This window comes from Naegleria gruberi (genome assembly GCF_000004985.1).
Source record: "Naegleria gruberi genomic scaffold NAEGRscaffold_1, whole genome shotgun sequence".
In the NCBI taxonomy this organism is placed as follows: Eukaryota; Heterolobosea; class Eutetramitea; order Acrasida; family Naegleriidae; genus Naegleria; species Naegleria gruberi.
The window spans coordinates 270,292-290,566 of NW_003163326.1; the positions used below are offsets into that span (position 1 = coordinate 270,292).

At 32.9% G+C, this 20,275-nt stretch overlaps 10 protein-coding genes across 10 annotated transcripts in view; 6 read left to right on the top strand and 4 right to left on the bottom strand.

Moving 5' to 3' along the window:
* NAEGRDRAFT_29347 (uncharacterized protein) overlaps positions 1-1,290 on the top strand; it is a gene marked incomplete at both ends in the record, with an annotated part of 2,278 nt that extends 988 nt beyond the window's left edge. Inside the window, one exon of the mRNA XM_002683010.1 lies at positions 7-1,290. Coding sequence (XP_002683056.1) covers positions 7-1,290 — 1,284 coding nt within the window. The remainder of the gene's footprint in view (positions 1-6) is intronic.
* A 1,100-nt stretch (positions 1,291-2,390) lies between these two features.
* On the bottom strand, positions 2,391-4,408 carry NAEGRDRAFT_77692 (uncharacterized protein; the record flags this gene model as incomplete). The annotated part of the gene is made up of 1 exon (XM_002683359.1): positions 2,391-4,408. The coding sequence occupies one exon, from the start codon at positions 4,406-4,408 to the stop codon at positions 2,411-2,413; it is 1,998 nt and encodes a 665-aa protein (XP_002683405.1). The 3' UTR covers positions 2,391-2,410.
* A 376-nt stretch (positions 4,409-4,784) lies between these two features.
* NAEGRDRAFT_61183 (uncharacterized protein) lies at positions 4,785-6,173 on the top strand (the record flags this gene model as incomplete). Its single annotated transcript, XM_002683011.1, has 1 exon — positions 4,785-6,173. The coding sequence occupies one exon, from the start codon at positions 4,785-4,787 to the stop codon at positions 6,171-6,173; it is 1,389 nt and encodes a 462-aa protein (XP_002683057.1).
* A 56-nt stretch (positions 6,174-6,229) lies between these two features.
* Positions 6,230-8,713, bottom strand: NAEGRDRAFT_61184 (jmjC domain-containing protein; the record flags this gene model as incomplete). The annotated part of the gene is made up of 1 exon (XM_002683360.1): positions 6,230-8,713. The coding sequence occupies one exon, from the start codon at positions 8,711-8,713 to the stop codon at positions 6,230-6,232; it is 2,484 nt and encodes an 827-aa protein (XP_002683406.1).
* Positions 8,714-11,323: 2,610 nt separating this feature from the next.
* Positions 11,324-11,854, bottom strand: NAEGRDRAFT_61186 (uncharacterized protein; the record flags this gene model as incomplete). The annotated part of the gene is made up of 1 exon (XM_002683361.1): positions 11,324-11,854. One exon carries the CDS (start codon positions 11,852-11,854, stop codon positions 11,324-11,326), a length of 531 nt encoding a protein of 176 aa, XP_002683407.1.
* A 5-nt stretch (positions 11,855-11,859) lies between these two features.
* NAEGRDRAFT_44983 (uncharacterized protein) lies at positions 11,860-14,452 on the bottom strand (the record flags this gene model as incomplete). The annotated part of the gene is made up of 2 exons (XM_002683362.1): positions 11,860-12,894; positions 13,055-14,452. The coding sequence occupies 2 exons, from the start codon at positions 14,450-14,452 to the stop codon at positions 11,860-11,862; spliced, it is 2,433 nt and encodes an 810-aa protein (XP_002683408.1).
* A 337-nt stretch (positions 14,453-14,789) lies between these two features.
* NAEGRDRAFT_61188 (uncharacterized protein) lies at positions 14,790-15,275 on the top strand (the record flags this gene model as incomplete). Its single annotated transcript, XM_002683012.1, has 1 exon — positions 14,790-15,275. One exon carries the CDS (start codon positions 14,790-14,792, stop codon positions 15,273-15,275), a length of 486 nt encoding a protein of 161 aa, XP_002683058.1.
* A 589-nt stretch (positions 15,276-15,864) lies between these two features.
* Positions 15,865-16,929, top strand: NAEGRDRAFT_61189 (uncharacterized protein; the record flags this gene model as incomplete). The annotated part of the gene is made up of 4 exons (XM_002683013.1): positions 15,865-16,060; positions 16,138-16,274; positions 16,314-16,356; positions 16,397-16,929. The coding sequence occupies 4 exons, from the start codon at positions 15,865-15,867 to the stop codon at positions 16,927-16,929; spliced, it is 909 nt and encodes a 302-aa protein (XP_002683059.1).
* A 59-nt stretch (positions 16,930-16,988) lies between these two features.
* Positions 16,989-18,347, top strand: NAEGRDRAFT_61190 (uncharacterized protein; the record flags this gene model as incomplete). The annotated part of the gene is made up of 1 exon (XM_002683014.1): positions 16,989-18,347. One exon carries the CDS (start codon positions 16,989-16,991, stop codon positions 18,345-18,347), a length of 1,359 nt encoding a protein of 452 aa, XP_002683060.1.
* Positions 18,348-18,410: 63 nt separating this feature from the next.
* Positions 18,411-20,275, top strand: NAEGRDRAFT_29433 (uncharacterized protein; the record flags this gene model as incomplete). Its single annotated transcript, XM_002683015.1, has 3 exons — positions 18,411-18,683; positions 18,743-19,081; positions 19,133-20,275. Coding segments are annotated over 3 exons (1,755 nt in total), but the record flags the coding sequence as incomplete, so codon positions are not given.

A 20,275-nucleotide genomic window follows, 5' to 3' on the forward strand; every position in this document is an offset into this window, starting at 1 on the left:
AGTCAGTGTATTGAATGGAAGAATCAATTTAAATTATGGAGTACTATTGATGAGAATCGTGTAGTAGTATTTACTTCTCAGGAGAAGGATGCTTTACCAAAAGATGATGATCCCTTAATCATCATTACAACATACACTATGATTACCCATACCAGAAAGAGAAGTGGTGAGGCAAAGGAGGTTATGGATTACATTCAAAGTAGAGAATGGGGATTATTAATTTTAGATGAGGTCCACGTCGTTCCCGCCAACATGTTTAGACATGTTGCGAGTGTAAAGTCTCATTGTAAATTAGGATTGACAGCCACTCTTTTACGTGAAGATAACAAGACAGACGATTTATATTTTTTAATTGGTCCAAAATTATATGAAGCTAATTGGCTTGATTTACAACAAAAAGGCCATCTTGCTAATGTGCAATGTGTGGAAGTTTGGTGTCCCATGACTGCCGAGTTTTTTGCTGAATACTTAACAGCCAATGCTAAGAAAAAGACTTTACTTTATGTTATGAATCCAAATAAGTTTAGAGCTTGTGAATTTCTGATTAGATACCATGAAAAGCAAGGAGACAAAATCATTGTTTTTAGTGACAATGTTTTTGCTCTCCAAGAATATGCTGAAAAGTTGGGGGTACCCTACATTTTTGGTAATACCAAACAACAAGAACGTGTTTATTATTTGAACCAGTTCAGAAATACTAACCATTATAACACTATTTTCATCAGTAAGGTTGGTGATACAGCAATTGACATTCCTGAGGCAACTGTGATTATTCAAATATCATCTCATTTTGGTAGTAGAAGACAGGAGGCTCAACGTTTGGGTCGTATCCTTCGTCCAAAAGGTGGTGGACTTAAAAATCAACAGGCCTACTTTTACACACTAGTTTCTCAAGATACACAAGAAATGTTCTTCTCCACAAAGAGACAACAATTTTTAATTAATCAAGGCTACAGCTTTAGAGTCTTGCCTGATATTCAAAAGTATTACAGGCAAGGTGCTAATGAAATGGGTCTAACTCTCAAACACATGAATACCAAGAAGGAAGAATTAGACATGTTGGCTATTGTAAAAAAGGCTGAAGATGCAAGAGGCCAAGAAGAAAAGATCAACGTTGATGATGAAGTTGAAAAATCATCTAGTAGTCTTGCTTCAATCTCTGGTGGAAATGAAATTTATTACCATTCCTATGAAGCTTCTACAACAACTTCCAGAAGAAGAGGTAAAGCTACCAAAGTTCCTTCTACTGTGCATCCACTTTTCAAAACCAGAACCCAACACAAGGATTAATTTCTGAAAATAAACCATGCATGTGCCTCTACTACGTAGTCTTTACTCTGTAAATTGTACAGTTTTACCATCAAAAAAAATTACAGTAGGCTGGAATGTACCTTACTAAAACCGTTCTTTTGTGCGGTTTGTTGTTGGTAGTGGTTTTGCTCTCTTGTGAAGTTGCCACCAAAAAACCAAACTTTCCCCTTTTATTTAATGAATTTGGAAGTAACTTGAAAAATTATACTTGCCTCACAGATAGGTTGGCCCAAGCACCAAATTCCAGAAATATTATTAAGTTTTTAGAAAAATACGTAGAAGAAGAAAATAATCTGTATGAAGCATATGAAAAATCCCTAAATAACGTACTATTGAACAAAAAGATTGTTCAAGAAACAAGTAAAAGAATACCATCTATGGAGGAAGAAATCAAACTCTTTGGTGATGTGAATAACTTTGCCAAATTATATGAATTGAAAAATAAGAATAATCTTGAAAATCAAATCGATTCAGTAATTAAAACAACGACGGAAGCTTTGGAGGATGCTAAGAAATCTTTAAATCAACGAAAGGATACTGGTGATTCATTAATGAAAATTTATTTAGCTGCTTTAGTGGACTATGAATTTAAGAGGGAAGAAAGAGAAAAAATTTTCAACTCAACACTCAAAACTTTTGGAAAAATTAAGGAAACAAATTCTACAATTCTCTGCAATATTATTAATACTGAAATTAAGCAAAACCTCTTGGATTGTTCTTTGGTTCGTCCATTCTCACATCGTTCCAACCAAATCCCACAACAAATTCCTCAAAAAACACAAATCAAATCTATTTCACATATTATTAAATCAGGACCAAATGGAGGATCAAAATCATTAAACGTGGACATGACACAATGGAAGAAAGGACAAACTTTCAAAGTTGCTGTAAAGACATCCAAAGTTCATATTGGGTTAGTTTTCTCAATACTCAACCATGCAAGCAAGCCAATCTGGAGGTACGAAATTCCTCAAGAAGGAATAATTACTTCTCCAACTTTGACCTACACTGAAGGTGGATACATCACATACACTATTTCTTTGAGCTCTAATTCAGAGGATTTACAAGTAGTTCTTACTGCAGAATAATATTTGTGGTTTTATTGCTTTGATTTTGGAGTCAAATCATAGTCAACCAAATCTATAAAGGATTTGATGTATTCATCTACATTTTCTTCATGTTTTCTTTCTTTGATCAATCTTGCTGCTCCAGCAACCTTACTCTTGTAAACAATAATATCTGATGGAGATAGTTTAAATCCAGTTTCTTCGAACATTTTCTTTAGGAATTCGCGAGCTTTTTCCACATATCCTTCATCTACTAATCTGAAAATCATATGTTTGTATGCTTGATAAGTTGGTTGGACACCATTTTGTTTCATTTCATCAAATAAGAGTAGTGCACTTTCTGTCCTCTTCAATCTACAGTACATCCTTACTAAAAGCGTATATGCTATTCCTGTTGGTTGTAGATTATGTTCTGTGTACTTATTTTTGCACAATTCCAAGGCTTTTTCCACTCTGAGAGCATTGGTAAATACTCCCAATAACGAATTGAGTGTATATTCGCTGATTGGAAGATTAGTTTCTTTCATTTTTTCATAAACAGCAAGAGCATCTGAAATGTTTTGGTTTTGTTCTTTTGTGAGGTTCTTGTTGCCTTTCTGTTGTTGAGCAATACTAAAACAGCTAAGGACTGAATTGTAAGTGTGCTCAGTTGGCTTAATACCTATCTCTTTCATTTTCAAAAGAACCTTTTTCATTCTGGCAACACTTCCATCATCTGCACATGCATTGATGAGAGAATTAATAGTATAAATATCTGGTTTGTAACCGTACAGCTCCATTTGTTCAGCTAACTCAAACACTCTGTGACGAAGTTCTTTTCTTTTGGAATATGCTTTGATAAGAGTATTGAATGTTACTTCTGTAGGTTCTATCATCATTTGTTGCTCCAATCTCCTGAAAAGCATCATGGCTCTTTCTGCTTGGCCTCTCATAGCACATGCATTTATCATTGTTGTAACAGTTACTTCATCATGAGGAATACCATAAACCATACCCATAGCCATGTAATGATTCCAAGCTCTCTCTAAATCTCCTTTCTTTATACAACCTTGAATAAGGTCAGTATGAATAACAGTATCTGTTGGTAAGTTGTGAGAACGCATTAATTCTACCATTTGGAAAGCTTCATCTACCTTTCCAGCCCTTACCATTGCATGAACTACTATACTGTAAGATACAATTGTAGGACTAATGTGGTATTCACTTTGCATTTCTCTCAAGTAACCATAGGCCTTCTTGTAATCTCCTCTAACAGCACAAGCTGTCATTACAGCATTGTATGTGTATTCAGAGGGTAATAATAGATCATTTTCATCAATTTCTGTTTGTCCACTTAAAATTGCAGCCTTTCTCTTCTCCAATATATTTGTCAATATTTGGGGAGAAGGTCCTAATGATTTAATTTTCTCCAATGTTTGCTCGGCTAATTCCAATTTTCCTTGCATAGCTTGGCATCGTATAAGATAGTCAAAATTCTTAATTGTTAAAGGTTTGTTGTCGAAATATTTGTGAATATCTGTTTCCTCAGAGAGCATTTTCATTTTGTCTAATTGAACTAGAGTACTAGTTGGTGTGAGTAGTTTAGTAGTTAACTGTGACCAGTTTGGGTCATCTCGTAAATAAATATCCATATGACCCTCGGTAGTTTCTTCAAATCTTAATCTTTCTCTAATATTTTCTGGAATAATTTTACCTTGTCTCCAAAGTTTTACAAGTCTTGGAGATTTGAAAGGTACTAAACTTTCTGGAGACTCTGGATTGAATTTGGTAGTATCTAACTGCCTCTCAGCGATTGATTTTTCTGAAGACTTGATTGACTCATTTTGATAAAACCCTTTTCTATTTGAAAGGGATCTTGGAGGGGCTTCAATCATTTGATTTTCAGATTCTGCTTCAATGATAGGTGACTGGATTTTTTCTCTAATTATCTGTTCATCTCTTTCCTTACTCTTTTGAATCTTGTTTCTTCTTTGTTGTTCTTTTCTATTGGAAGCCTTTTTTTCAGATTCCATAGAACTGAATTCTTCCATAGCATTTTCCAAGGCCTCTCGTTGATGTTGTGATAATTTTAATGCATTTGGATCTACTCCTAGATGCTTTTTTGTTAATTGTTCATCATTTAACAAATTTCTATTCGGAACAACTTTTTGTGAAAGAGTTACTAGGTTATCTTTTTTTCTAGCATAGACTGTTTTTGCTGGTTTTACCGGATTGTTATGATTAGTCTTATTGGAAGAATATAATCCGTTGCTCAATTTTAAATTAATATTATAAAATTGTAATCCCGAGTAGTCATCGGTCTTTAGAATATTCTCTTTTTGCAAACTTTTCAAATTTATTTTTGAAATTCTTTTTTGTACTGTTTTGCCTGTGATGAGTTTTTTCATTTTTTTTTAATTTAAAAAAATGAAATCGTTAAAGAAAAGCTCGCTGCTACGATTAGCTTCAACATCGGCTTTCTTTTCAGCTTCAACAAGTCATCATATTTTTCAATCAAAATTCTATTCCAGTTCTCAATACGATGTCAAATCTTCTGGAATTGCAAAGGAAAAGGTGGAGAAGAAGTTGAGTAAAATTGAAAGACTCTTTTCCAAGAATACATCATCCAAGAAGAAGAATTATCAAACAGTAGAGGCACAAACCAAAGCTCCGAGCCCTCTTGCAACTCCACTTCCTCCATCAAGCGGTACATCAACAAAATCAAAACAAAAACTTCCAGAAAATGAAATGATAAATAGTTTAATTAGTGGTTCTGGTGTAAATTTAACACCAGAAGAAATTGAAAAAGCAAAGGACACCCTAAACCCTTCCAAAAAGCAATCCTCCATAACATCTCCAATTTTAGGAAACAGATCGTTTTCAGAAGATGAAGTAGATGATGCCTGGATGGAACAAATGAAAGGCCCTTTTTATTATCGAACAATAATTAGATTAATTGAGAAGCAGAGATATCTTTCCGAACAAGATAGAAATTCTCTAATAAGCTATGTCAAAAAGGAATTCAGGGATAGAAGTAAAAATGTAGAAGCTCAATATCAAATAGCAGATAACTTTGTTCACATAATGAGGGCAAAAGATTTAAAAAGTGCTCAAATTACTACTGATGCTTTGGATAATAATCAATTGGATGAATCAAAAGAATTGACCTATTGGAATGAATACTACAAACAACATGGATATGTAGAGGAATGGTATTGTGATTGGGATGTAATTAAAAGCTATCTTCCAGAAGCAATTCTAAAGTTAAAAACCAAACCAAACAAGGAGTCTTTACAAATTTTAGATATTGGTTGCGGCTTGTCAACAGTTTCATTACATTTAACAGGTCATATGGAAAAGCAGCTTTGCTCAGTTACATCAATTGACATTAGTAATATGTTGATAGCCCTGATGTCTGATTCGTATGCTGATATTGCTGATATAATTTCTTTCAAACAAATGGATGTTAGAGATTTGTCTTTTGAGGACAATACTTTTGATTTTATTTTTGATAAGGCAACTTTTGATAGCATACTGTCTTTTGATTCTTCAACCATTTCAGATCTCACCTCCTATGAATCTGAAGTTTATAGGACCCTAAAACCTGGTGGTGTTTTAATGCTTTGTAGTGTAAATCCTTTTGAGGGCATTGAAGGGTTCTTCTCTGGACAGACCTGGTCAAGCATAAAATTAGCAGGAAGTAAAAACCTATTGGAAGACCACACTACCAATAATAGAAGTTTACAACTAGCAGATGACAGTGTGCTTGGAAATGCATTCCTACATTTTTATCATATCAAAAAGCCAACCGAATAAAAGGAAAAGTTTACTGCAGCTTAATTCGAAAAAAGGGAATTATTCAATAAGAGTCATTATTGTTTGAGATCAGCATAATCTGGTACCTTAATCTCAAAAGATTTGGAAACTCCACACCCAAAAGTTTGCTCATATTCTTGGAGGGCATTGGGGAAGCTATTTGAAACATAACATCTCTGGCATAAATCCGTGCTTGTTGGTTCATGATGGAATCTTACCCCAATAATTGTTGTTTTGCAGCTGTCACATAAATACTCAAACACTATCAAGTTACTTTTGTCTAAGGTGGAATCTTTGTTAATGCAAAAATCACAATAAAACTTGAATTTTTCAACTTTGGATTGAAAAACAATTTGTGTAGAAATAGATCTTTTACACGTGTAACAAACTCCTACTTGAAGATCTTGATTTCTGTTATGAATAATTTTCAATTTTGTTCTCTTGGGGTTCTTGTTCACTATAATTAATTTTCTCTTTTTCTGGGAATATTCACCTAGTTGGGCAATTTGTTTCTTATCTTCAAGATTTGTTTCTATTGGAAAGTCAGCTATATCTAATAGGTGCTTAGCTCGCTTAGATTCAAGAATTTGTTTGATTGGTTTAGGTTGAAAATCATTTACACTACTTAATTTGTTATCTATTTTAGCACCATTCACATCACCAACAGAGAAAGGCAAAATCTCCTTGATATCATCAAGTCTTGATAATACATTTGTAGAATATTCCAAACAGTCTACATCTCTACTTCGTAAGCAATTCTTGCAGTTACAGGCATCATTACATTTTGGGCATACCCAATTACAAACTCTTTTACAACCACAAAGAGTGAGCGCATATCTATCCCATAAACATTGATTGCAGTAATTCAAATGACATTTAGAGCATTCAGAAAAAAGATAGTCCGACTTGTGAGTTTGACATTGATGACAAAATACCTCTGCATATGAATCTCTTTTCAACATTTGTAAATTGTTCCATGCTATTGTAGATATTGACACAGTGTTATTGGCATCTCTACTACAAAGAATCAACTTCTCTACATCAGACATATTGTTTACAGTAGGCCTATTTGAAAGGAGAGAAAATCTAAGGAATTCTTCTTTGGCTGTTTTAAAGTTGGCCTTTAGTTCTTCAAAGGTGATATGTTCCATAAGTTGAAGAGAGTCCTTATAAAGATATCCTCTTCCTTCCGCCACACAATCCATACATAAATCATAACCATCTTCAAATTCTTCAGCATGGAAGCATCTGTTAAAGATATCCCCTTTACAATGGTTACAATATCTCCTGTGCATTGAGCTGCGAGGTTCGGGAAGCTTTTTGGCAATGGTATCTTTGAAAGAGGGGGAATCTATTGATTCTTCGAATAAAATGTCATCAAAAACTCGAAGTAAAATTAAAAAATCATTGAAAAATCGTTTAGGGTCCTTTTCTAAACTAATATTTTCTGAATTAAAAGCTTGTGCCTTTTTTGTATAGCTAATCATTGAATAGTACGTCACAGCTTTGATTCTATAAACTTGAGATTTTCCAAATCGTCTGTATTCATCTAGAATCTCATAAGAATATGGAAGTGCTAGACATGAAAGTGTATTCCATGCTACTTTGATGCTTTTACCTCCCATATTCAATACCTGATGAGGAGAGCTTGGGGGAAGAAGTATGAGATCACCCCATTTTTGTTCGTACAAGTACACTGTAAATGGTGCTTTTGCTAAAATATGTATTGGCAAAAAGCAATTGTCATCATCTAAGAATGCACCGTTTTGTTGCCAAAATTTTCTAATCAAATCCAAATCTTCATACTTTAGAATGCACCATATTGCATGAGTTCTTTCATTATCAGCGTAAACCATAATGTTATGACCAAGGGCTCCACACACATCTTTGTGAGCAGGAGTGAATGTTTCACTATTACCAACATATATCATTAAATTAATTGATTGTACTTTTCTTTCTGTATTGGCCAACAAATCTCTTCCACCTTTGTATTTGAATCTTTCAGGAAATCTTGGATTTTTAAATAAATATTCATGCCATTCGTCAGGACATCTAATATCTTTTCCATATAAGATTCTACGATCTGGAGCACGGATATTCTTGTCACTTTGTACAAAGTCTATATATTCCTTAAGAGACATACTTTCATCATCAAATGTCATGTTGTCTCTAGGTGATGTTTCGTATGATCCACAAACATCACGCAAATAATTCAAATGAAACAATGACATTTGTTTTTTCAAATACTGATCAATAAATGATTTCTTATCTGTTTCTAAGATAGACAAGTCCCTTTCCATGGCACCTTCAGCAAGTGCATGAAGGGCATTTGTTAGTACAATTGGTTTTCCCAATTTGTATAAATATAAATCTATAATATCATCGGTTGCCTCACTAAAATCAATTGTTTCTACTTGCTCGAAATTACTACACCCCAACTCTAACCATTGTTGAACACTTTTTGCCTTGTCAATGGTTTCCGTAATAGTCTCATCAAAGTTAAAGTCTAGTTTGACTTTATCAACACCTTTTCCGCACATTCCTACTGGCTGGTTGTTGTCTTTTGTTACTTTCCTGCTTCCTTTTTTAGGTCCTCTCTTTTTTGCTTCCGTTGGTGGTGCTAAAACTTCTTCCAATTCCTTCCTAGTTTTAGATCTTGTTTTTTGGACAATTAATTCTTCAGCATCAAAATCCTCCAAATCATAATCATCCTTTTTTGTTTGTTTTGCTGTTTTTTGTGTAGAACCTCTTCTGTACGCAAAATATCTTTTGTAACAAGAGTCACAAGATATTCCCAACGTGATTTGTTCTCTTGGTACTGTAGGATTACTTTCTCGGTATAATTCAATATTTTCACTTTTCACTTTGCATTTTCTACCAAACAACGTTTCACTTTCTGCCTGTCCACAAACCGAGCAGCAAATAGAGGACATAATGGTATTTTTTTTTGATGTCTTAAAGCATCTGCCGCCAATGAAAAGTAAAATTCTACAATAAAAAATGCCATCATCACGATCAGAAACCCCAACGGCAGAACTAGAACCGACTGCAGATAGTGGTACAACGTTGGGCAATAATGACCATTTGTCTAGTGAAGAAATAACAAATACTGAATCTAATACAACAAAAGAAAAAACAGTAATACAAGAAGACATCATTACCCCAACGGTAATAAAGGACTCGGTCTCTCAAATTGAGGAATCAATTTCTTCTATTAAAGTAAAAATAAGGGATGGATCTAAACAAGTAACAAATGTCAAAATAGAAAGTGATATGGAAGAGAATAAGAGAAGACTAAAATATGATGTAAAAAAGGAAGAAATTCAACAAAAATTAAAAAGTGAGGCAATTGTAAGCGCAAAAAAGAATGCAGCTATTCAAATGAAATGGCCTTCATTATTTGAAAAGAAAAATCATCAAGCTTTAATGGATAAAATCAGAGAGCAAGAGGAAATGTGTAAAAAAGTAATTGAGAGCAAAAATTCTCTTGTGATGGAATTATCAAATGAATTGAAAGCTAGAGATGAGGAGTATGTGAGAGCGCTTAAAAAACAAGCAAAGGATCTTGATACATTAATTGAAAGAATGAACAACCAAGTTAGAGAACTAACAGATCAATATAACCTTCAGCTAGAAAGAATTGAAACCTCATTTGAGAAAGAGAGAAAAGAAATGTTAAAGAAAAATCTTTCAGAGTTTGAAGGTATTGCTGAAGAGAGAAGCAAAAAAGAAGAAAATTATGCACTTGGAAGAATTCAAAAAGTGGATGAGTATGAACAACAACTGAAGGTATTGGCAGACCAAGAAATGGAAAAGTATGCTAAAAAAAAGAAAGATCTGCTGGACGAAATACACGAATATGAACAAGAAATTGACTCAATAAGGGGTGAATATCAGTTGATGGCGCAAAAACTTGAATACTATTTTGAAGTTCTTGTTGATAGAGTAGAGGATAACAAAGTAGCAGTGAGAAACAACAAGGGGATAATGGCAAAGTTGCAAGACCAATTAAGTGGAATTAAAGCTAAATATATTAGAGATGATAATAAGTATAAGGCAGAAAATAATGAAACAAGTGAACAATTCAAACGAATGAGTATACAGTACAAAGATTTGTTGCAAAAATTTAAATACTTTGAAGAAGCTGATACTAAGAAATACAGGGATATTTGGAAAATGAACCAAGAAATTGTAGAGGATTTGGCTGAAAAGTTAAAAAAAGCAGATGAAATAATAACAACTCAACAATTAGGATTAAGATGGATCCCCCCTGAAGAAGAAACCAAAACAAATCAAGAAAAGGAAACTTTATTCTTGCAAGACACCACAAATAATTCAAATTTAGAGGCTTCTTTTTCAGAGTCTATTAGTGAATCTTCAAAGGAAACCGTAACAAATCCCAACTCTCCAGCAACAGAAACTGTTAGAGTTATTTTTGAATCTCTCTGTGATAGTGCTGGATTTCTTGTAGAAGAAAAAGTTGAGAAAATATTGTCTAAGCTGACAATGGAAGAATCAAAAATACTGAAAGTGGACAATATTTTGAGAGTATTGGGGATAGATACACCCGAGGAAGCAACAAAGATGGTAAATTTTTTCCAAAGAGCAATTGAAGAAGAAAAAGGAACAGACTCAGAGCTGACAGTAGACAATATCTCCACAGAAATGATAATTAAAATATTGAGAAAGTTTGTGGAAGAGCAAAACAAGAAAGCTATTATGGAACAAAACGAAACAGGACGAAAGAAAAAGGTGTTGTCAACTGTAGAGAAAGCTAAAGATAGAAAAAGAAAAGAAGAAAGAGAGTTTTGGAAGATAACTGCTCAAGTCATCCCAGAATCAAGATATAAAGTGTGGGGAGCCTTAGAAAGGGGATTAGAAAAATATGGAGAATCTCTTGCCAAAAGAGAAAAACTCATTACAGAAACTGAAATGATCAGAAAACAGAATAATGAGTTGAGAGATTTGCTGAATCAATACATGCAACAAAAGATCAATGAGGAGCTTTTGGTTCCAGCTCAAAAATTATTTTAACTTATTTGTAAATAACTTAATTCTATTATTTAATCACAATAGGTGACTTTTTCCTTCCTAAGATTTAAACAATAATTCCAGATTCTGTACCAATTAATTTTGATAATTGTTTTCAATTATTTTTTTTCTTCCTTCCACAAACCATTAGGTGTTAAAATAGGAATATTATTTGAAGTGGTATCAATCGGAATGTTTGTGTAGTCTGTATGGTGTCGGCTCATGTTTGGATCAAATCCCATTTTCTTCATCATTTCACGTTCTTGCATTATTTCTATAGGTGTTCTTGGTCTTGAAGAAGCATCGGTTCTTGTATTATTAATATGATTAGTAAACTGTTGTTGTACTTTTAATTGTTGTTGGTGGTATTTTTCTTGTATTTCATCAAGAGCCATTCTAGCATTTACCAATGCTTGTGCTAGAATTTGTGGATCTTTCTCCTCCTTTGATGATTCAATTTCTTGTCTTGCAGAAAGTTTTATCATATCTCCCCACATTACTCCACTTTCATCTTGCCAAGTAAATAATTTTGAAAACTTTAAAACTTCCTTGTATAATTTCAAAGTTTCCATCCTCCGAAAATTATCATTTAACAATCTCATTTTAAAAGTTGCATCATACTTTGGCATACGAGAGAAAAGACCAGACATTTTTTTTATTTGATTTTCTCCTTGCCAGGAAGTACTTGATTCTTTTTCACAAGTTTCTTCCTTCCAACACTATTTTCTGATTCTATCATCATCGTTTGAATGGAAATTAAATGATTAATATTTCTTAATATTGCATCTCTTAGAGAAGTATCTATAGAAATGTTAGGAATTCTATCTAGACTTTTAACAACTGTTAACTTATCTTCAGATAACTGATCAATGAGAGACATAGTTAATCTGTTCACGGCTCTAACTCTTTCTGCTGTTCTTTTTAATTTTCTGGTTAGATAATTAACATTCTCTTCGTGGTTTTTTTCAATGAATGAAATATATTGATTGACCAATAGTTTACAGCAGTACTCAACAATAAACCCTCGAACATCTTCGGTTATGTAATGTCCAGAAAAATGGCTTAATCCATTAAGGATGCTAGAATAAGTTTCGTTCAAAATGCTCTTTTTTTCAACTTTAACTGGAACAATTCTCCTCTTGTTTTTCTTATTTGGAGGTTGGGATTGCGAATAATACTGTCCGAACCAGCCTTCATTTTCTTGAAGAAAACCATCTAAAAGGGATGTTACCTCGAGAGATATCTTATTCAAATATAATTCCAGTAACTTTCCAACTTCTCGTTTCATTCCATTAAGAATTGATTTTAAAGCAAAGAGCATATTATTGGAGGTAATAGTATGGTTTCCTACTGTGTCTAGAGAACTTTGAAACCCATATTCCGTTAACAGTGTATCTCCCCTCAACACTTGAACGAAGTGATTAACCAGCTCCATCAAAACAAAGGTATCTGAACTGAGTAGAATAACTTCCAATTTCTTTTCTTTTGGCAATTTCAATTCCAAGGTTTTAGAATGAATAAAGTTAAGAGTAATTTCAAAAACGCTGTTAATCTCAAATCTATAAGAAATAATCCACTCAATAAGAGAAGTATTATTAGAATATTGTTGAAGACAGGATTTGTCGTCAACCTTCCCTAAAGATCTTCTTAAATCATTCAGGCTTTGTTTGGTTGAAATATCTTTTTCTTTCTTTTTTGGAAATATTTGAAATAGAAGATGATAAATGGAAGGGAAATCCTCTTCTCTTGCCATCAATGAATTGACATTCTCGTTACTCATATAATTAAATACGCATAGATATTTTATACTCTAGAAGAAATATGTAAAATGTGAATAGTATCTTACTTACATTGTACAGATATCTAAATAATGTAGTATTGCATTGAGGGGTGTTATCTTTTCTTTCTTCAATTGTTGAAGAAAGATTCTCCTTGTAAGTTTGTCTTCTAGACAATCTAATACACTCATGTACGCAATGATGAATTGGCTTTGCAACAACTTCTCCAACTTTTGTAATAGTGAATGGTTCAATTTCTCCACTTGGATTTGTGTGTGTGTTTTCTCCATTAATAATCATGGTAATTCTGCTGTTTAAATATTCAATATAGAATATACTCAAAGAATCCACATTCTTTTCCTCTAAAAAAGGAAAAGAGGTTTCTCCCATCTGAATAAAACCGACTTTCATATCCTCAATTTGATTAAGTGTACTATTGAAATCGTGCAAGTCATCACTTGTTGCGCTGTTTACTCTATCACAATCCAATTTAAATATATCCTTGATAGAGTCGACATCATCTTCTGATTCTTTTTTGGTAAAAGAATTGGAATGATTGGAGAAAGAGGAGGCGTTAATATTGGCGTTTCTCTGCTGATAATTTTTCCTGTTTTCCCCAAGAATTTGATTGTGAAGACTACTATAATATGGATTCATTAGATGACGAAGAGCTCCGCATGTTGAAAATGGTAAAGTCATAGAGGAAAATAACTTCTCCTTAATATACTCAGTAACTCTGGATATGAAAACAAATTCATCTGATAAAATACTTTCTAAATACTGTTTACACTCCGTCCAAGTCATTTGAACAATTTTGTGAACTCGAATTCTCGAAGAATTTACAGTCTCAAAGCTGTTTGGTTTTTTAGCAAAGGTGAAGTATTCCTTTTCCTTATTTCTATTTAAAGAGTTTTCTATTCTGGGAGATGCTAACCTGGGAGAAAATCCTTGAGCTATAAAACTGGTATCCAATGGGTTTGACGGATCCACATTATCTAGTATGGACATTCTTTTAACTGGAATTCGTCCTTCAAGGTTATAAATTCTTTCCAATCTTACATCTGCAGATGTTTTCATCAATTCTTGAGCTGTTATTACAAAAGATTCTAAACACAGTTCAATACTGTCGAACTTTTCACAAAATGAATCATAATCAGATGAGAGAGAATATGCGTTTGATCTTAACTTGTGAAACCATGAATCTAAAAAGTATTGTCTCAATCTATTTAGTAATTGAAGAAACTCAATTGATATATAGTTCATATTATTAATTCTATCAAGTATTTTGTCTAATTGCGATTTAAACAAATCACTTGAATATTCATGTATTGTTTCATAATCAGAGAGCACCTTATTCCAACTCTTTAAAACGACAACCTTAGCAGTCTCGAACCATCTTATTAATTTTTCATCAAAAATCTTAGAATAAATATTTTGTATCATAATTTGCTCCTTTCTCAAATCCTCCATGCTTTGAACATCCAATATCATGAACGCTAACACTTTCCAAGCCTTCTTCAAAGGTTTTGCAATTTCCGCACAAGAAGAAAAAAATACATCCAAGAATGACAAATCCAATTTCAACGATGATCCAACACTTGAATTATTGTATAATTTTTCCATTTCAAAGAATTTTTGTAGGGTTTTTAATAAATTCTTTTGGAACATTAGTGATATCCTGTCCCTCTCATATTTTTGAGGGAGATCGTTGTGCATTTTTTAACGTGTATTTTTTGAAAGTTGTACAAAATTGGCGGGATATTACGAAAGCCCAAAAGGGCTGTAAGGAAAATTAACATTTAAAAAAATGTCAGTATATGTTGATGAGGATAGACTGGATCAAGGAACAATTTCATCCCAAGCTACTGTTAATGTCGCAAACAATATTGAGATCGATAATAAGATTGTTTCATATCAAGAAAAACGAGACACAATAATTTCAAAGATATTGTTCGCTCTCGGATTCTTCTTGCCTGCTATTTGGCTGATTAGTTTGGTATGGGCTAGAAAAACTAAATATAGAGAAGTATATAGATGGAGAAGATATTCTATCATTGCATTTTCATTGTTGGTGATAGTTCTCTTTTGTGTTGGTTGGATTGCTATCATTGTATTCTCCTTAATTCCATATCCTGACCCAAGTAAATTTAATGATGTAATGGTTAAGTCAATGTACTTATATCCTGGGGAATTGATAGCAATAATTTGGGGATTTTTAATTCTTGGGGTGGTTAGTTATGAGTTTATTAAGGAAATGTATTGGAAAATTAAGAAACTCAAACAAAGAAAATAAAACATTTATTTTTCTTTTTAAATTTTACCAACATGGAATACTAATTCTTGTAATTAATATGGAGGTTTTTCTATTAAAATGTAAATTAAATTTTAAATTAAAATATCAATAAGAATTGCGTTATTAGGATCCTAGAAATTAGTCCTTTTACTCCACAATCTAAAATTATTACCAAGAAGAAAATGAATGTAGATTTGAATAATAATTTGAAACAACCATCCTAAGAAATTCATTGTTATTTTCGTAGTAAACAGGCACAAGAGCATTTTGCCTTCTATTGATAGTGTTTTTGTAGTTTAGGGATTGTGGATGTTGTCGGAAGTTTTGATGATTGTATCCACGTTGAGAATGAACTGCTGGCATTGGTTGATGCTCTGGAACAAGATGATGTATAAGATTTGACAATCGTCTAATCACGTTAGCAGATTGGTGTGCTCGTGGAAACATACTCAAAGAAACCCTGTCAATGTCTTGCTGCATTTTTTAATGTTGTGTTTCCTCTAAACTTTATGAACAACAGCAAAAAAATCGCGCCAAACATTAACGTTTCCCACTAAAAAAAACTACAGATTTAAGCAACTATTAAATGATGAGAATTGCGATTAAAATTGAAGAAAATAATCCCAAAGAATGGTACACAAGTTATATTGTCAGAGTTCCAGAAATTAATTCGCTGGCAACAAAGGAATTATTGTGGAACCAATTATGTACATATATAAAAGATATTGAAAGGGACGCAATAAGGAGACAGATAGGAGAGCAAATAATTTCGGAAACTGAAGTAAGTAGGTTGTAGATAATTGGAACTTATTAATACAATCTAAATTAAAGGAACTACACAATGAATTAAAAAGTTTAATAGAAATTCTATTTGATTACCGTGGAGAAACACAGCAACAAGAAAGACAAGTTGAGTGGGCAAGGATGTCATTCAAGGGTGATACTATATTCAAACAGGTTAAATTAAACATTCAATCCCTAACTGAAATGCTTAAAAAAGTAAGTTGATTTTGTCATTTCAAGATCTCATCTTCAAAGCAACACGATAAGCTTTTTGAATCGGAAAGGGATAAAGAAATAGGTTTGTTTCTGAAGATTTTTCTATCTCTAAAATTGTTCAGTATCATTTGTTCTTAATAATTCAAAACCACCATCGAGACCAGAAACACCAAGACCATCCTCCAGACAATCTTCAAATTCCAGTGATGGTTCTGGATCATCTTCAACATTTTCTGCTGGGTTAGAAATGAAAGAAGTGGAAAAACATTTAAATTTCATTTCAGTGCACGAAGTATTGACAAATATCCGAGAGGCCATGCATTTTGAAAAGGATATTTTGAATGAAGATATTGAGTATATAAGAGAATTAATTGATGAGGAATTTTCATTTAACAAATCTTTATGTGACTACAAAGTTCCAAGCTTTTCCGAAGTAAAACAAGTGGAAAACAAACTACAAGAGAATTTGAGGAATGTTTCAATTACCTCACAGACTGAAAAGAAAAGAGAACTTAAACCACTCTCCAAAGCAGAACCTCCAACAAGACCAAAAACACCAATTTTAATATCTAATAATTTGAAAAAAACATCAAGCAGAACAGTAACAAGGCTGCGGAATGCAATAAGACAAAGCAAAGATCTGTCTATTGAATAAAAATAAAATTAAAAAATAAGATAAAAAAAAATTCATCACAAACAATTACTGTGAGCATAATGTCCTACTCTCCAACCCAAATACAACATACACAAGTACAAGAGGACGATGAAGAGCAATCTAATGGTAGCGAATCTCCACAAGAAGAATCATCTCACTCTTATATAGCCACACAAATACAAGATAACGATGATATGTATGATGAGGAAGATGATCAACCTACAGAACAACCTACAGAAGAGCAATATCATGATGAGGAAGAACAATCCGAGGAAAAACAACAGAAAGAGTTAGAGTTTGATGAAGAAGAAAAAGAAGAACCAAAGAAATCATCCAAAAAAAAGAAAAAGAAATTAGAAGTGAAAGAAAAAAAGAGAAGACAAAAAAAGGATGATGATGATGACTACCAAGATGAGGAAGAGAGTGAAAAATCAGTCAATGAAGAGGATGAAAACAATGACGAAGAAGTGGATAAAAAAAAGAAAAGAAAAAGATTACAAAAAGGAAAAGAAAAAAGGAAGAAAAAGAAGGAATCAAATGAAGAAACTAGTCCTTCCAATGAGGATGACTCTTCTCTAATCCATGATGAGGAAAATGAAGGATCGTCTCGATCAAAACAAAATGTGGATGATGACGAATTCAACAAGTATGTTTTGAAAGAGGTCAAATCACGTCGTTCAGCTTCTACAGATAAATTGGAAGCTACAGCACAGCCACAAGCAGCAGAGATTATAAAACGTATGACTGCTGCCTACTCTGATGATGTGGAGGCATATCACAAGAAGAAACCTGCTCTTAACAAGTTACAACTTCTTCCTGAAGTTATTGAATCTTGTAAAAAGATTTATTTACAAGGCCATTTAATCTCCGAAGGTATCTTGGGAGCATTGGAGAAGTGGATAGTACCTGATAAGGATTTACCACACCCAAGTATCAATATTCAAACTGGAGTGTTGACAATTTTAAATGATTTACCAGTTTCATCATCATATGAAGGAGATGAAAAATGGATTACAAGAGAATTATTGAAATCATCCAAGATTCCAAAAACAATCAAACAAATTGCTAACAATCCATCAACAACACCAAGCAATAGAAAGTTGGCTAAAAAAATTGTTGAACGATGGAGCAGATTAGTATATCAATTACCATCAGAATACGGAGAATTGTACAAAAAGCAAGCCGTGATGGTGGATGAAACTCCACAACCATCACCAAAACAAACCTCTTCATTTTCTAAATCTTCAGAACCAATCCAAAGGAAGAAACCTAAATCCAATTCAATCAGGGCTAGTATTCCAAGGAAAGAAAGTTTTGATTTTACACGATTACCTCCATCTAAACCACTCCTTAAAAAAGAAAAGGCAGAAAATGAAGTTCACAAGAGATTGTTGAATGTGGGCAACAGAAAAAGATAATCAATTCATTTCCGAAATAAAATCGAATGGTGTTTCATTAGCAAAAGATTTTTTAATAAAAAAATGAGCTTAAATTCACCAACCTCCCTGCAACATACCTCTTCTGTTGCAGCTATCAACGAGATCATAGAGGAATTTATTACCTGTACTTGGGAAACTCTTCCTAATGATGTGAGAGAGGTGCTAGGAGGAAATAAACAAATGTTTGAAAAAATCTTGAAAGATTATGCTATGGAAAGACAAATACCATATGAACAAGCTCCTGTACAATTATTGTTGATGAGTAAGAGAGATTATTATTTGGAGATGGTAGAATATTTGAGAAATAATTTGAGAGTAAGTTCTTGATCACGTGTTATATTTTTGATCACATAATCTTTCTTCGGGATGAATAGTTATTTCCATACCAATTTTCTGATGTTGTCATCAACGAGTTGGGTATTTTACCATTTAGTTTTTATATTGAAATGGTATTTACAATTATGAAGAATGAAAAATCGTACGATATTCTTCCTAATTTTACAGCTGCAGATGTAAATAGATTATTGGGAATTGGAAGAAATCAATATATTGATATTATGAACAAAGTTAGAAGTAAAAAATGGACTTGGAGATTCAATAAGAATATTATAAGAGAACAATTACCTTTACAACCAATTGATACAAAAATAGACTATTGGTGGATTGTTGATTGTTTTCCAATGCCTCAACAAGAATTTCTAAAAATTTATAATGTGAGTTTAGTTTTAACATTGATCATTAATCATTCTCATTATCAATAACAGACACTCACCACTGATGAGGCTATTGCAGTAGCTATGGTAAAAAATGAAGGTAAAATTCTAGCTTGTAGAATTTCCTATCCAGAGCTAATATCAATTTACAAGAAAGGTCTAGTACATTTTCATGTACCTATCAATAGCGATGATTATATAGTAATACCACCTTTGAAGGGATTTATTATGAATAGAACGCCAAATGATCATTTTGAAAAGTTACTTTATGATATCCTTGTTACATTGGATGAAAGAACTACAGTTGGACAGTTAGCTAATATTTTACAAGTAGATGAAAATATCATTAAATCTGCAGTCTCTGTGTGCTGTAGATTAGGGTTTGCTAAAAAAAGAGTGGCTAAACCAAAGAATCTATCTGAAACAAGTGAAGATCAATATAAAAATATTTGGCAACCCTTCATAGATGAATACCACGAAGAGCTAGTCAAGGATGAATCCAATGCCACAAGTGAAAAATTATCAACAGAAAATAATGCTATTATTAATTTTACATCAAGTTTTGAGAATGGTGGTGAAAAAAAAAAGAGAATTGGATTCTTATTCGACTCATCCCTCACAGCATATTTAATGATGGGTAATTTAGCAGAAGGATTAAAAAATCATGCTGTAACACTCTTTGAAGTTGGAAAAATGCAAGATGAATTATTAGATGAATTTTTGAGGGAATTGGATAAAGTAGTTTGTCCAACTGATAATGAAGGAGAAGCACTTAAATACTATACTCATGCAATTGCCTTAAGAAACACTTTGAGATTTTTGAGACACAATCAAAACTTTGCCATGTCAGGATCTGATGGAGGTGTGGATATGTTAAGATGTGAGAGTTTGAATAATTTAGACCAAGGTACAAAAATGCGTATTATTGAAATGAATTATTCTATTCTGATAGCCACAGCTCCAATCGCTTCAAGGGCAATTAGTTTACCAAATTGTATTCCTAACTTTTATGGACCTCCAATTCCTCATGTTTCTTCTCCATGGTTCAAAATTTATGTATATACTTGTTGTGAAATGGGACCTCCATCAGTACTTTTTGTAAAAGGACAACGTATCAAAAAATTACCAAATATGATTGAAAATAACGAAAAAATAATGATTTCTGGATGGGAACAAGAACCTTATGCTGTACAT